General features: G+C 38.5%; 1 protein-coding gene across 9 annotated transcripts in view; it reads right to left on the bottom strand.

Annotated features, from left to right (window-relative positions):
• Window positions 1-16,290, bottom strand: part of PKNOX1 (PBX/knotted 1 homeobox 1) — a 38,280-nt gene extending 21,990 nt beyond the window's left edge. For 3 of the 9 annotated variants that reach the window (XM_034423920.3, XM_087895191.1, XM_087895193.1), the window contains exons 1-4: window positions 16,121-16,255; window positions 6,528-6,624; window positions 4,857-5,019; window positions 4,530-4,633 (exon numbers count right to left, since the gene is read on the bottom strand). In XM_034423920.3, the coding sequence (XP_034279811.1) occupies window positions 4,530-4,580 (51 nt within the window). In that variant the 5' untranslated portion in view covers window positions 4,581-4,633; window positions 4,857-5,019; window positions 6,528-6,624; window positions 16,121-16,255. Of the gene's footprint in view, window positions 1-4,529; window positions 4,634-4,856; window positions 5,020-6,527; window positions 6,625-16,120 lie in introns of all 9 variants that reach the window. The other 6 variants (XM_034423919.3, XM_034423923.3, XM_034423922.3 and 3 more) reach the window with 5 other exon arrangements.
• Between the last annotated feature and the right edge of the window lie 527 nt (window positions 16,291-16,817).

Raw genomic sequence — 16,817 nt, 5'->3', positions numbered from 1 at the left:
TTTCGACAACTGTGATATCTGGTGTGCTGTGTTCCAAATTTATTTTTTATTTTTATTTTATTTCGAATTTATATACCGCACATTCTCCCGAGGGACTCAGGGCGGTGTACAGCCAGATAAAAACATACAATACAAACATTAAAAACAATTAAAAGGATATATATTAATTTGGCCCCAATTTAAGATAACAAACCAATTAAAAAATATTTTAAAATATGTTAAAAAATATGTTAAGCCAGCCCGGCTTGCTGAAAAAAGAAAGTTTTAAGGGCACGGCGGAAGGCACCAAGGTCTTGGATTCTCCTTATCTCTGGGGGCAGCTGATTCCAGAGGGTAGATGCTCCCACAGAGAAGGCCCTCCCCCTGGGGGTCACCAGCCTACATGGTTTGGCTGAAGGCAACCCGAGGAGGCCCTCTCTGTGGGAGCGCACAGGTCGATGGGAGGTCATCGGTAGCAGCAGGCGGTCTCAAAGATAACTAGGTCCTATGCCATGATGATCCGTCTGTATTCAAAAGTCCCACAAGATCTTCACCTTCTCATTTTCGATGACTTTTTCCACTTTATCATCCCATGACTTTTTGGATGCAGGTAAGTCATATTTTTTACATAATGACCAGTGGATTAATTTAGTAACTCGGTCATGTCTAGCTTTGTAATCAGTTTGAGCGATTTTGCTGCACTCACATATTAAATGTGAAACAGTTTCAACTTTGTCATTGCAATGTCGGCAGTTTGGATTGTCAGTGGATTTTTGTATCTTCGCTTTCATGGCATTAGTTTGTAGTGCTTGTTCTTGAGCAGCAAGTATTAAACCTTCCATTTCTTTTTTGATGGTTCCCATTTTAAGCTTTGCCCATGTCAGGTTGTTATCATATTTTCCTTCAATGTTTTTCAAGTGCTGTCCATGCACAGCTTTGCTTTTCCATCCACTTAATCTGTCATCCAGCTGTTTTTCCTTATATTCTGCCTTTGTTTCTGTTGTTTTTATAATGTTCTGTTTTCACAGCTTTTAGCAATTTTTCTGTACTTTGATTCACATAGTCATTCAAATTCATTTTTCTTCTTCTACAGTTTGATGGATTTGCAATAGCCCTCTGCCCCCTATTCTTCTTGGCAGGTACAACCTGTCAATGTCAACCAAAAATAAGATCTCCCCGGATAATAAGGCCAATCAAGCTTTTGAGTGCATGTGCTAAAATAAGCCCCTCCCCCCCGAGAAAACAAGCCCTCCCCAAAAAAGCGCTTGGCCTTATTTTTGGGGAAGTCTTATTATTTTGGGGCACATGGAGCAAGACAGGGCTCTTCTTGCCATCTTATCTGATTTCCAGCTCTGTCTCCCTAACCCTAACCAGAGGAAATGGCGGGGATGGCTGTGCATGCATTTAAATATTTTCCGGGGGGCTTATTTTCCGGGAGGGCTTGTTTTCAGGGAAACACAGTAATATACAGAAAACAGCTGAGAAATTAGAAGGAGTGGTGGAAGTGACAAAGCTAAATAAAATACAAAAAGATAAAAATAAGTTAAAAACAGGCAAAAATACTGAAAAGACAGCAATAATAAATACTAAAAATCAAAGAGTACCAAGAGCCTTGGTACTACAGTGGTTTAAAGCACCCTGTTATTAACACAGCTGCCTGCAATTTACTGCTGGTTCGAATCTCTCCAAGGCTCAAGGTTGACTCAGCCTTCCATCCTTTCTAAGGTAGGTTAAATGAGGACCCAGTTTGTGGGGGCAATAAGCTGACTTTGTATAAATATACAAAAGTATGAAGGCTATTGCTTAACGCACTGTAAGCCGCCCTGAGTCTCCGGAGAAGGGCGGCATATAAATCAAATTAAAAAAAAAAAAAAAAACCCTAAGAGCTTATAACAGAATAGAGGGTGGGGGAAAGGGAAGATATTTCAAAAATAATGAAAGGTCATGGATAGATATTCAAAAGATACAGCAGAAGGAGATAAAGGGTAAGACAGAGGGAACAATGAGTTTGTGTAAAAATGCTAGAAAGACATATAGGATTCTAAGAGAGAAACATAAAAGAATCCCTAAAAAATCAATAAATGATGAAATCCTAAAAGGCTGAGAGATGATTTTTTTTTTAAAAAAATTAAATTTATTTTTATATGCCGCCCTTCTCCGGAGACTCAGGGCAGCTTACCATGCGTTAAGCAATAGCCTTCATACTTTTGTATATTTTATAAAGTCAGCTTATTGCCCCCACAAACCAGGTCCTCATTTTACCCATGGAGGGTAATATGGATAGAGATATACTATTTTGCAATATAGTAACAATAGAAATAAGTGGCAAGTTTAAACTGGGAAAATAGTAGTATATAAGTAGACATATAATGGAATTTATTATAAATACCAGATACATTAAGATTAGGAGATGGAAGACTAGGATTAGGTATATTTAAAGGTATAATTATGATCAACAGGATGTAAAAAATATACAGGAAAATATAGTATTTAAAGACTATAAATTCAGAGGACTTAGATATAATCTTGGGACTGATTAAATCTTATTGATAACTGATTCTATTGGTATTTATAGAAAGTTGAGATATTGAAAATGTGGTGGAACACCGAGTGATAAATTGGGAAAATAGTAAAATATTGATTGATACACAAAATAATATATTAGAATTATAATGAGCACATTAAGGCTAGAAGTTGGAGGACAAAAATTCTGTATATGTGATTGTATTATTACTGTGAGCACTGTGTGAAAAATATGTCAATCCAGACATTACATTGTCCACAAAAAAATGTTGGTTGTTAAAGAAAAAGTGTGAATAAAACATATACAAAAAAAAAATCTGTTTCCAATATGCCTAGGTATTTGTAACCATCATCCTTTGCTAATGCTTTCATGATGCTTCCATTTCCAGTTCTATTCCTTCTATTTTTTCCATTTTTCCTTGCTGCATGGATAATATAGCACATTTTTCAAGTCCAAAGTTAATTCTGATGTCGCTGCTGAACTTTATTGAGTATTGATTCAAGTTCAGTGGGGCTTTTCGCATAGTTTTAAGTCATCCGTGTATAGTAGATGATTTATCTGCCATGTGGGCTTGAGATTTGGTATCCCAAAATTTGTGTTTTTGTGTTTCATAGGATTATTGTCAATGGAATTAATGAGATGTTGAACAGTAGTGGTGAAAGTGAATCTTCACCTTGGAAGGTGAAGGAATCTTCACCTTGGAAGGTGAAGGAATCTTCACCTTGGAAGATTCCTTGTCTGATGTTGACTTCACCAATGTTCTCCCCATTTGCTGTTAGAACTGTTTTCCATTTTTGCATATTTGCTTTCAAAAATGTACATATATTTTTGTTGATTTCAAAGTTTTCCAGACAGGCATTAATCCAGCTGTGGGGTAATGAGTCAAATGCCTTCTAGTAATTAATCCATGCCATATTTAAATTCATTTTTCTTCATTTTGCATTTTTAGTACCATTTTGTCAATTAGATTATTATTGTTGTTATTGTTATTGTTGTTGTTGTTATTGTTGTTGTTGTTGTTGTTGTTGTTGATGTGCCAATGAGATTTAACTAAGCATCTTTCTTAGTTTGTAACACATTACAAATCCAAAGATATTACAGCCACTAATTTGTTTGAAATAGAAATCCAATCTTGTTACAGGGTAAAAAAGATGAGTGGTTTTCATTTCTAAGCAATGATAGCCCCTAGTAAAATGGCAGATTTCTATTAAAGTGCCATAATTCATTTTACAGTAGGTAATGGAAGAAAACAGATCAGTGAAAAAGAAAAAAACCACAGTTGAGAACCTCAACAGTATCCTTATTTGAAAACAAAAGTGTTATGATGAAAATAAAATCAATGTTGTTCATTCATTCATTCATGTAGGCACATAGACTTACGTAGGCACACATAATGACTCACAGTCTTAATAAAATATAACTAAAACAACTAAAAACCATACAAAAACAATTATTTAAACTAGATTTAAATAATAGCTGAATAGATTTATAATATTCAATGCAATTTTTTTCCAGAATACTTAAGGCAAGGAAAAGAACTTAAGATTCCACCTTGGTTATATTCGCACTTCATGCCTCCTCAGCTTTATTTTATTTTACTTTATTTTATAATCAACAATATACTGGTAGAATCTGATTGACTCTTCTTGCCAGAAGATTCAAACAATTGCAGAAAGTCTTTCAAGATATGATGAATGAATTTGGATTCTGGATCTTTAACCCCTTCACAATTCAATGTTGAAAAGAGACATTAATTGGTTGTTCGGCAAAGAAAATTATAAAATCAATTTGCATATTATACTAAACAAACCAGAAAGTATTCATTGTAATCTGTTTAACTATTGCTATTGGCAAGAAGAGTCAAGTAGACTGAGTTTATTTAACCTAGACTCATAAAGAGATAATATCCAATGTGGAATCCATAAACTGTGTAAAAAAAGAAATGGATAATATATAAGTCAGAAGCATGATTTTTGTATTCTATAGGTAATTCATATCATATGAACTTTTGTAAAAAAAGTCTTACTTGTTGCCCATCTTGATAGTTGTCTATACTTAATGTCTGTGTTGCCATCATGGTTACTGAGAGTTGCTTTGAAGTCAATTCATTTCTTAGTTCAATTTTTTTTGCTGAAAAGAAACCATAAAGAATATTAGTATTTTGAAAGAAAATTATAGAATTGTTGAAATCTGTGTGCAGTTAAAAAATGTGTTCTTTCATATATATGCTTGTTATTGTCATAAAATACTGATAATCATAATTTTTGTCCAAATTGTAGATGGGTTTTCACATGCCCAAACAAAATAGAAATGTACCACAAAAATATCTGAAAGAAAATAATGCAAAACCAACCTTTTGGGAATTAGGAAAATGTTCTTTCAGATTATTTGGTTGAATGAATATGGATACTGGTGCAGTCATGGGATCAGATGGTATAACAAACTGGTTCTTTTTAAGTCCCTTCTAGTGTAGCACACTAGTATACACTCTTTCTCTCTTGAAGACTGTTCAATGGCTAAACCAAGGAACAAAGATTCATGATGTTTCTCAACCACAAACTTTTGTATTTATTTGTTGTCACATTTACAGGCACCCACCCATTTATAACTACCTTAATTCTTCTCTCACACATTCATCATATCTTTTAATTTACAAAAAATTGATTTACATGTCCAGCTCAGCTGTATATTTTCACCATGTGGTTTTGAAAATGGCCATATTCAGACTAGAAGTAGCCATTTTTGCTATGATAAGGGTGTTTTTTTTAATTACCACAGTTTATATCTGTGTAAGTATAGTTTAGTAAGTATAGTAGCTTGGCATCACCAAAGAGTGGTTGTTATCTAACTCTGTGGACTGACTCATCCATATAAATTATACTTATATGGATGAGTCAGTCCACAGAGTTAGATAACAACCACTCTTTGGTGATGCCAAGCTACTATGTATACTGTAATAAGAGTAGGCAAAATAGGTAGTTTTTCAAAAATTAAAGAAAACATGCAGATGTAGGAACATGAAAATATTCTATGTAAGGTAATATAAATTGGTTTAGAGCCATTAATTTATAGAAGAATCTGTATCCAATAATGGTGTTGGTGAAATAGCTCTTTCTTCACTTTGCTTTACACATTTTTAAAAACCTCCAAAATTCTCAAGTAAAGGAGCATTGAAGGAAGCAAGAATCTTCAGGGGTTCTTTTGCTCTGAGATTGACATTCAAGAGATATATAAGTTGGAAACAAAACGAAAGAAAACAAAATAAAGAAATTATCAGCTCAGAAGGAACCACATAAATGTCAAACCTGGTCAATACCAATGCAGGAAAATCTGTTTCACATTCAGATCATCATTTAACAGTTTTTAAAACAAAGAACTTTGTTTTATAGAAATACAATACTGTCAAATGGATATATTATCAGGAACCTTTTTCATCTATACCCATCAAGTGAGATATTGTCTGTGTCAATATCCATCACTGTAGTACTATTGTTTCTCAACTGGATAACTAAATCTCTCACCAAGCTGACCATTGAACCATCTTCTCTCTTTCTGTGATGACATTATCGTCTTATTCTCAAAACAATAAGGTATTAATTACTAAAATTAGGTTTTAAATAAACCTGCCCTGTATTTTTTAATTTTGCATGGAAATGTAATTCAAACAGTGAGGATCAGGATGCTATATTTTTTAAAGGAACAAGTTCTAGTGGTGAAAGGGATAAATATATCAATTAATATAATGTAGCAGCACACAAGAATATGAGCAGATTATCACATAGCACTTCTCTATTTTCAATTACTCTCTCTGGAGACATTAATAGAAAAATCTTGCAATTGCAATCTTTAGGTACACAGATCTGCAAGATATTACACTGAAAATAATTTGGCTGTTGGCTAGTAAAGAAAATTCCAAGAGTCAGAACAATGGAATTTCCTCATTGGATTATTTTTGATATAATGACTGATCAGCAAGATATTGGTTTTTGGATTTCTTTTTTGTCGTAAGATAAACAGTGCTTACCAATCAATGCTTTTCTCTCTTCTTAGCAAATAACGTCCAGCATTTCAATTACTTGTCATACTACCCCTCTGGTATTCATTTCCTGGGAAGGGTATGCCTAAATAAGTAGCAGACCAATTTTCATTTAATTGAACTAGTTATAACCATAGAAGCAACAATTACTTTTTAACTATTTGACACTTCTAGTAAGATAATCTGTGGGAATATAGCCACAGAATTTCATCTTTAGTGGAAGAAGAAAAAGCCCAACCAGTACATAATTTTCTCCAAAAGTTCATATTGGAGATATTGGTCAAATAAAAATAAATGTGGGAAAAGAAAACATGTTACAATAGAAATTATAGATTTCAAAAAAAGTAGATGATTATAACAGAAGAATAAAAAATATTAGGAAAAGAAAAAAGTTTGCAGTGTTACAATTTTTTTTATATTTAGAGAAACATGAAAAGAATGGAAGAACATACATATGACTTTTGATACCATCATATTCTTTGGAGAAAATAATTTACATGCCTTTGCATGAGCAGGGAAATAAGAATAGCAGATTTAATTTATTTTCATTAAAATGGAAAACATTTTCAAAAAATGATGTAATGTTTAGTTCAGTCATAACTTATAATTTGAATTCTAAGTAGTACTATGTTCACAAGAAAAAAGAACATTCAAACTTGAAATTAGTTCCACAATTATATTTTTAAATTTTCAATTCACTTTCTGGTGACAAATTTTAACAACACAAGTGTTGTTATTGAAGTGTGTTGTTAAAAGTGTTGTTAAAAACTGAGTTGAGCTTGAAGACCTTAGCTGACATATGATAATGAGTCTTGATGTAGGTACTATGGATCCACTAATATCATGTACATATTTTTCCAACTTTATTGTGAGAGTTTTTTCCCCCTTTGGGTTGAATCTAAGATTTCCTACATCATCTTATTTGGAACTGATTCCTGTATTTTTACAACCAACAGGATGTGATTTCCACCAGTGAGTGAGCATGGAACTTTGCAGATTTCTCCAAACCATTCTTATTTATGCTTTTGAATTTTATCCATTATCATAGTTTGGCTGCTGCACCATTCATTGTTTCATTTGTTATATTATCACAGATTGAAATACTAATATTTGCTGTAGGCAGAACATTTGGAAAACCTCTGGATTTTCCAAATCGTTTTGAGGTAAGGTCCAAAATTCTGCACCATATAGCAACAGTACCTATAGTATTAATGATAAATAAATAAGCATATTGGTAACAATGCTTCCGCTGCTTTTTTTTCTTGCCAGAGGAACTGTGTCAATGCTTGATAGGCCAATTTGATTGTTGACATTGGCTATGGCAGATGGTTCTGTTTCTGGACAACAGAATCAAAGTATTAAAATTGTTCAACTTCGAACTTTGCTCCATCAAAGCGGATGGCAAAGACTTTCAGTATGAGTGTGTGGATTATTAAGCAGAAAGGAAGATGCAACAGTACTGCACTCCACTCCACTCCAGACAGGCATTTTATCATGAACAGATTTCATGATTCCTTGTACAGCTGCTTCAGGAGGCTATTTTAGCAAGTTTATCTTCTGGAATTGGTGCCACTGAAAAGCACTTTCAAATGCTGTTGCAAACTCAACGAACAGTGATGAGCCTCTTTCCACAACTGATATGTGCCTACAACAATTGTTATGATACACATATTTGGTACATCTTTTCTACGACAGAAGTAATCTGGTTCTTGGGAGTAGTGGTTTTCGTTCTGAAACTTTTTTTGGATTACTATATTTTCACAAATATCTTACCCTCAAATGAGAAAAGGCTAATAGGTTCCTTCTTAATTATATTAGTCCATCCTGCTTGTTTACTACTGTAAATTGGGGTGCAAGAATTAATGTAGCAAATAGCAGCATTTAAAAATAGTGTAGACCAGGGGTGTCAAACTTGCGTCGTCACGGCAGTGTCACGTGACGTATCGGGATTTTTTTCCCCTTCACTAAACAGGGCAAATATATATATATATATATTATTAAAAGAATGTGAATAAAAAACTAAATCCCACTAATGTGGAACATAAATTTAATATTTTCATTACTCTAAAATGTATTAATATTCAGCCTTTTATTCCAGAGCAAAGTTTTATTTATTTATTTATTTATTCAATTTATATGACAAGGCACTTGACATAGTATTCTGGACAGTAAACAGCTGTTTGAAAATAAAAACATCAAAAACACACCTTGATGTTCTACTCTTGAAGCAGCATTCATATCCGTATCAATGCAACCCTCCCCACCCCGCAAAATGGTTGGATACATGGATAACATTAGTCCTGCAAATAACAAAGCCCTGTGACATGAAGGGATTAGTAGGTGATAATCAGCACTTTGAAATACACCCAATAAAATTGGGCCTTATATCAACATTCCAGATAGAATTGCAAACAATTATAGATTCTTATTCAGAAATACTATTACATTGTATTTTTAAAAAGCAGCATTTCTGAATCCTTAAGAGAATTTGAAAAGTGTTTTGCATAATTTAAGGATTTATGTCAAAACACCTTGTTATATTTGTGATCCAAATTAAACTCATTTACTCATTCCACAAAGCATTCATTGGTTATCCCAAAGGAAGCACATTTTGTGCATGTACACACATGCCCAGAAGATCTCAAGAGAGCCACTTAGTAGCCATACCTGGATCTGCTTCCTGAAGTTGCAGCTGCTCCAAAACACACAGCAGCTGCTTTGAAGTACTCAGAATACACCTCTGCTGGGATGGCAGATGAAACAAAGCAGAAAATTGTCTTGCAGAATGATTTTCAGTACACAATTAAACAATTTTGACTTTGCCAGTGGGATGGGTGCAGCACAAAGCAAACAACTACAATGTTCCTTTCAAAGAGAGTAGCTGATAGTATTGTAAGTGAATTATACTTATTCTATTTGAATAGGAGTCTACCAATTATAAACAATGCCAAAACAAGTTACAGGTAGTCCTCAATTTATAACCATTTGTTTAGTGACCGTTCAGTTACAGCACTTTAAAGAGACTTAAGACCAGTTTTCACACTTATGACCACTGCAGCATCCCCATGGTCACATGATCAAAACTCAGGCACTTGGCAACTCACAGTCCTGAGGTCATGTTGATACACCCAGGCTTATGGTCATGGGTGATTTCAACTTGCCATCCGTTGGTGAAACATCTGGGATGGCTCGGGAGTTCATGGCTTCCATGACGGCCATGGACCTGACCCAGTTAGTTCATGGCCCCACTCACGTGGGGGGACACACTCTAGACTTGATTTTTGTCTCTGACCAGTGGTTGAGTGATCTTGTTATAGGGGATATAGATATGGAACCCTTGTCATGGTCAGATCACTCACTCCTTCATCTGGACCTTCGTACCGCTACACCCCGCCGCAGGGAGGCGGACCCAATTAGATGGGTCCGCCCCAGGCGCCTGATGGATCCTGATAGGTTCCAGACGGAGCTTGGGCCAATTCCTGATGATCTGGCACACGACTCGGCCGAGGACCTAGCTGCCTGGGACCGGGCGGCTGGTGGGGCCTTGGATCGAGTCATGCCTTTGCGGCCTCTGACCCGGTGTCGATCCCTCGCGGCTCCTTGGTTCACCGAGGAGCTGAGGGAGATGAAATGCCGGAAAACACGCCTAGAGAGCAATTGGAGGGCCAGTCGCGCTGAATCTGACCGAACACTGGTAAGGTCGCATATTAAGACCTACCTAGTGGCGATAAAGACGGCAAAGTTTAATTACTTTTCCGCCTCTATTGCGTCATCAGGGAATCGTCCGGCTGCCCTGTTCAGGGTAACCCGCTCCCTGCTCCACCTGGGAGCGCGGGAGGATCCCTTGGAAGGCAGGGCGGAGGATTTCGGACAATACCTGCATGACAAAATCGCTCAGATCCGGGGGGACTTGGACTCTGACTGGGTGGATCAGGGCAGGGTGACGAGGAATAGTCTTGAGAATGTTATCTGGGAGGAGTTTGACGCTGTGACTCCCGATGATGTGGACAGGATTTTGGGGAGACTTAGTGCGGCCACATGTTTACTGGACCCGTGTCCCTCCTGGTTGGTACTGGCCTCCTGGGAGGTTACACGAGGCTGGCTCCAGGGTGTTATCAACGCTTCGTTGAGTGAGGGTTACTTCCCCGCGGCCTTGAAAGAGGCGGTGGTGAGGCCTCTCCTCAAGAAGCCGTCCCTGGATCCGGCAATATTGGCCAACTACTGTCCTGTCTCCAACCTTCGCTTTCTGGCGAAGGTTGTTGAGAGTGTGGTCGCGCGACAGTTCCCGCAATTCCTGGAGGAAACATCCTATCTGGATCCGTTCCAGTCTGGTTTCAGGCCTGGGCACAGCACGGAAACGGCATTGGTCGCGTTGGTTGATGATCTCTGGAGGGCTCGGGACGGGGGTTGCTCCTCTGTTCTGGTCCTGTTAGACCTCTCAGCGGCTTTTGATACCATCGACCATGGTATCATGCTGCACCGGTTGGAAGAGTTGGGGATGGGGGGCACCGTGTTACGGTGGTTCTCCTCCTTTCTCTCCGACCGGTCGCAGTTCGTGTTGGCAGGGGGGCAGAGGTCGACCTCGAGGCCTCTTATACGTGGAGTGCCTCAGGGGTCGGTCCTCTTGCCCCTCCTGTTCAACATTTATGTGAAGCCGCTGGGCGAGATCATCCGTGGCTTTGGGGTGAGATACCATCAGTACGCTGATGATACTCAGCTGTACATCTCCACCCCAGGCCACCCCAACGATGCCCTTGAAGTGATGTCCCAGTGCCTGGAGGCTGTACGGATCTGGATGGGGAGGAACAGGCTCAAGCTCAACCCTTCCAAGACTGAGTGGCTGTGGTTCCCGGCATCCCGATATGGTCAGTTGACTCCATCACTGACTATTGGGGGCGAGTCTTTGGCCCCCACAGAGAGGGCTCGCAATCTGGGAGTCCTCCTGGATACGCAGCTGTCCTTGGAGGAACATCTGACAGCTGTAACCAGGGGGACCTTTTATCAGGTTCGCCTGATCCGCCAGTTGCGGCCCTTTCTTGATTGGGATTCCTTGTGCACAGTCACTCATGCCCTCGTAACCTCTCGCCTTGATTACTGCAATGCTCTCTACATGGGGCTCCCCTTGAAGAGCACCCGGAGGCTCCAACTGGTCCAGAACGCAGCAGCGCGGGTAGTGACGGGAGCAGCGTGGCGCTCCCATGTAACACCGCTCCTGCGTGAACTGCACTGGCTCCCGGTGGTCTTCCGGGTGCGCTTCAAGGTGTTGGTTATCACCTTTAAAGTGCTCCATGGCATCGGGCCTAGCTATCTTCGAGACCGCCTGCTGCCACCGACGACCTCCCACCGACCCGTGCGCTCCCAGAGAGAGGGCTTCCTCGGGGTGCCATCAGCCAAACAATGCAGGCTGGTGACCCCCAGGGGGAGGGCCTTCTCTGTGGGGGTACCCACCCTCTGGAATCAGTTGCCCCCTGAGATAAGGAGAATCCATGACCTCAGTGCCTTCCGCCATGCCCTTAAAACTTTCTTTTTTCAACAAGCCGGGCTGGCTTAATTTCTTTTTAAGGGTTTTTTTAATTGTTTTGTTTTGTTTATCGTTTTAATTAATGGGGCCAAATCTATATATATTTTTAAAATGTGTTTTAATATTTGTATTTGATGTTTTTATTTGGCTGTTCACCGCCCTGAGTCCTCAGGGAGAAGGGCAGTATACAAATTCAAAAATAAAATAAAATTAAATAAATAAAATAAAATGTGATCAAAATTTGTAACCTTCCCAGCCAGCTTCTGACAAGCAGTCTCAATGGGGGAAGCGAGATTCATTTAACAACCACATAATTCACTTAAAAACTGTAGTGATTCGTTTAATAACTGTGGGAAAAAGGTTGTAAAATGAGGCACAACTCTCTTTAACAACTTCCTCACTTAATAGAAATTTTGGGCTCAATTGTAGTTGCAAGTCAAGGACTATCTGTACTTTTACCTTCTTCAAGGAAGTAAATATTTTTTTTAGTGGAAATACAAACTGTTACAAGAAAAAAACCATTGTGTAATTTGGTTATTTTTTATTTTGATGCTGCCATTATACAATATCATGTTTGTGATAAGATTATATGTTACCATATTATGGAATTGTTCAAGCAGTTCGTTCAACTGATTTTACTTTGCAATAAATTACTGCTGCTTCAGGTCTTGCTCCTAAATGTGTGCTGAATACAGCATTTGTAAACTGATATGTCATATCTTAATATGATTTAAGAAACCAAGGGTTGAACATCTGACTAGAATATTTATATTCTCATTTAAGCACCATCTGAATTATTTGTGTGTGATCCCAACTCAAATAAACAATTGTTCAAGTAACTGAACCTTACCTCAAATCTGAAACTTAATTATGCTTTAAAAATATTTTATATTAACATTGAATGTAAAGTTGAAAGTAATATCATAAAATTACATTATTTTAATAAAATATCATAGGCAAATAGTGTGCAGAGTGATGTCAATTAGAATTCCCAAAAGAGTAGCTCAAAGTTGTAATTCTTAAGAGGGTAGGAAAATTACAATTGGAATATAACCATTACTGCCAAGCGTTTTATTTTAATTAAATTTAAGTAAAAAAATTGCTCTTTGGATGTGGTCATCAGCATACCACTCAAATATCAAATGTAAAGCCAATTCAAATTTTTAAAAACATGCTTTATACACAGCATTAAGAATAAAAAAAACATGAGGCCAAGTAATTGAAACATTTAAAACAATTTGAATTTTTGTCTCAAGTAACAATTTACAATAAAATAGTGTTGCAAAAGGATGCCAATTTATCATTTTCTTGTACCTTCATTCCTAGCCGCATTGCCTTGTAATTATAACCAAGTCTTTAATGTACCCCTAAAATAGTTAAAAGATTGTGACTCTTAGTTATATAATAGTTTATATGCTTAACTATTATATAATAATTAACACAAATTACAAACTGTGGAATTGAAACAGGGACTAGAAAATAAAAGTATATTTTAAGATGAACAATTAATTTACAATATGAAAATGACCATGAGGTAGGGTCCAAGCTAAAAGCAGTAAGACAAACATAAAAACAACAGGAATAACAATACTTATAATATATTGAACTTTTATGACACCTGACTCTCGTCAACTGGACAATTCACAACAACCAAACAAAGAAATGCATCACTTCTGAATTGTTTATTTATTATTAGATTGATATCCTGCCTTTCAAAATCAATTATCGGAAAATTAATGGAAATTCAATTGATTTCTGTTGTCCTATTATTTAGAACTGTCACTTTATAATTTGTTAGATATTCAATATTTTGCTTTCTTCAGTGAAATCAAAAATAAATTCCAACATGCAAGCAAAGTTTACTATTCTATGTAGGCATTGTATTATTGAAATTATGATGAAAAAAGCCATTTCTAGCCAACACTAAAATATAATAACTTGTAGCTTAGTAAAATTACCCACTCCTACAATCCTCGTTTCTTAGTACATGAATACTCAGGAATCTTTCCTTATTGTTCATCTGTATTTACCAGGACATTTAGTATTATGCAGTACTTTGAATTCAATCCCCAAGTTTTTTTTACAAAAATGGTAGTACTTTTGCATCAATCCCAGAAAGATACAGCTGTTTTAAAATATTGCAAATCAATGCTACATTTCCACACATTCAAAGCAGCTACTGAAGATTGAATTTGAAGCATTTCATGGCCCTTTCAGCATTCTAAGCATCTTGGTTTCAAGACTTTATTCTAGCATCTAGCATTAGACAACTAAAAAATGCCATGTGTGACTCAATGTTTTCAAGAATGGGGGATTTCTTCAGCCTTATATATATTCTTGGTGCCACCGGCCTCCACTTGTCTATCAAAAGATGAACCCAATTCTCACCGAGATTTCAAGAACTACTGATGAACAATTAAGTAAAATTATTTGAGTAAGAACTTGGTTGTAATGCACTGTATTATTCTCCTGAAAAAAATTTATACAAAATTAGATAATACACACCCATCCGCTATATTTATGAATATTAAAGTTCCATTTTTTTCCCAAGCAGAAAATTTGTGATCTGAAACAAATCTTTGATATTTTAGTGTAAAAACTGTATGCATGTAAAATGGTCATGTGTGCAATAAATTGGAAATGTCGCTTTGATTATTAAAGTTCTATTACTGTAGGTAAATTTCAAGATTTGCACCTAGCATTTATATTATCATGAATCCTTCGAAATCTGTGTTTAAACTAATTCTGCAGCATCATTTATATTATTGCTGTTCTTGGTACACAAAATCAAAATAAAGGAATCTAAAACTTCAAATGTGCATATTGGGATAAGGTTCTTAGTATAACTTTGAAAGATACAGTTTGCTCACTCATTTAAACGCTTAATGTTTTAACTAATGAACTGGAAAACTAGCATTCTTTTTCAAGTTGCAATCTTCATCTATCACAATAAACACGGTTAGTGGTTATCACAAAATGTTTACCAATATCAAACAGGGCAAGAAGTACACATTATCTGCTCACATACTCAACACTTAGTACTTGAATCAAAGAATAATTCGTATTTCCAGGTCTGCCAAGTTCTGGCATTAACGTCATTTAGTGCCTTTTTCAATTTAGCCAGGGGATACAAATTCGTGGGAGACTGTCTGCTGGTTTGAAAATGTATTGTAAGATTCTCTTCTCCCTTTTGAGAAGTGGGGTGGAGAGTATGCGAATATATATATATATATATTCCTGATTTTTGCGTGACTGAAAACAGGTCGCCAAGCAAACACCCAAAAACGGCTCAGAAACAAAGCAGCGATAGAGGTCCCCTCCACATTTATTGTTGACAACCAGATTACAATAACAACAACCCCCTCGGATTCCCCAATACTTCAACTATGAATCCCCCCACGTCAGTTCACGTGCAAAAGGGGGATTATTTCAAGCTCCGAAAAAGCAGCTGCGAACCTGTGGAAAAACGGGGGGGGGAGGGACGTGGAGGGCTTTTCTCAGGGGCCCAAGCGAGTTAGAAAAAGAAGCGAGCGAGGAAAAGCGGCTGTAGGGGAAACCCCGCTGAATGTTCAATTCCTCTTCCACTTCTCCATGTCTACAGGAATGCCCCCGAAACGGCCCCTTTAAATACCGCCCTCGCGGTTCCCCCATACGCCCACCCGTCGCACCACGAACAGCTGCTGCCCTTTTCTCTCCCCCTCCCACATCGAAGCGCGCGACACCTCCCCCGCCTCGGTGTGTGTGCGCGCGCCGCCGCCGCCGCCGCCACCTCCTCTTCCTACAAAAGCAACGGCCAGTCGGCGGCTGTTCCAGAAACTTCCTCACTCCCCCTCCCTTTCCTTCCTCGCTCCAGACCGCCGACGCCCCTAACCCCCCTCCGAGTAAGTTACGGTGCCTATGCCCCTATCCCGCTTTTCCATGTTGCGGGTTCACCTCCCCCTATGTTCCCCCACATCCCGGATCTATTGGCGCAACTGAGCCAAGCCGGCCGATACTGGCGGCGGGCGCGCCGTGATGGATGGCTGGCTGGCTAAGAGCAGGTTTGAGTGACAGCGCTTACCTGGGTGCCAATCTTCGTCACACTGACAAGCGGCTGCAGCAATCGGGACCCGCACCGCCGCGACGCGCGTCACCACGCATACATGGGCTTGACCAATCGCAGGGCGCGCCAGGCGAGACGACAACACGCTTCGAAAGACGCCTCATCAATATTCAGCAAGGGAGCGGGGCACGTCGTGTTTTTAGATACGCCCACTCCGAGGAGCGCCATACTGAAGGGGCGGGGCGGCAAGATAAGTACCGTCCCCTTGGGTCTGGGCGCGAGGCTGAATTGCCTTTATGAATACTCATTAGGTTGGGGGAAGGTGCCTCCCACCTCTCTTAGCTTGAGAGGTGGAAGAAGTTTCCTAGTAGCGCCGCTGCGGATTTGATGGATAAAGCGCCTGAAACGCTCCGTTCCTTGGCGCCATCGATCCGGGCCGAAGGCGCTTGTGACGTCACATCGTCTCCCTTCCCCCGACTTCTCCGTATGAGGTGGCCGGGGTGATCCTGATGGGCTGGGGATGTAATACAATCGGCAGGGTGCGAAAGGAGCTGTTCCGGATGGATTTAGTTCGTTTTCTTTGTGCCCCACATTTCTGTTCTTCGGAATTAAAAGCTAGTGCGCGCGTGCACACACGCACACTATATATATGAATTATATATATAGTTCCAAACGATTGCAGCTCATTCTTTCTAAACGAACTCCTTGTGCACCC

The sequence above is a fragment of the Pantherophis guttatus genome, chromosome 5 (assembly GCF_059756535.1).
Source record: "Pantherophis guttatus breed Tessera chromosome 5, ASM5975653v1, whole genome shotgun sequence".
In the NCBI taxonomy this organism is placed as follows: Eukaryota; Metazoa; Chordata; class Lepidosauria; order Squamata; family Colubridae; genus Pantherophis; species Pantherophis guttatus.
The sequence above is the reverse complement of the archived record's forward strand: the minus strand, read 5'-3'. Positions and strand labels throughout refer to the sequence as shown.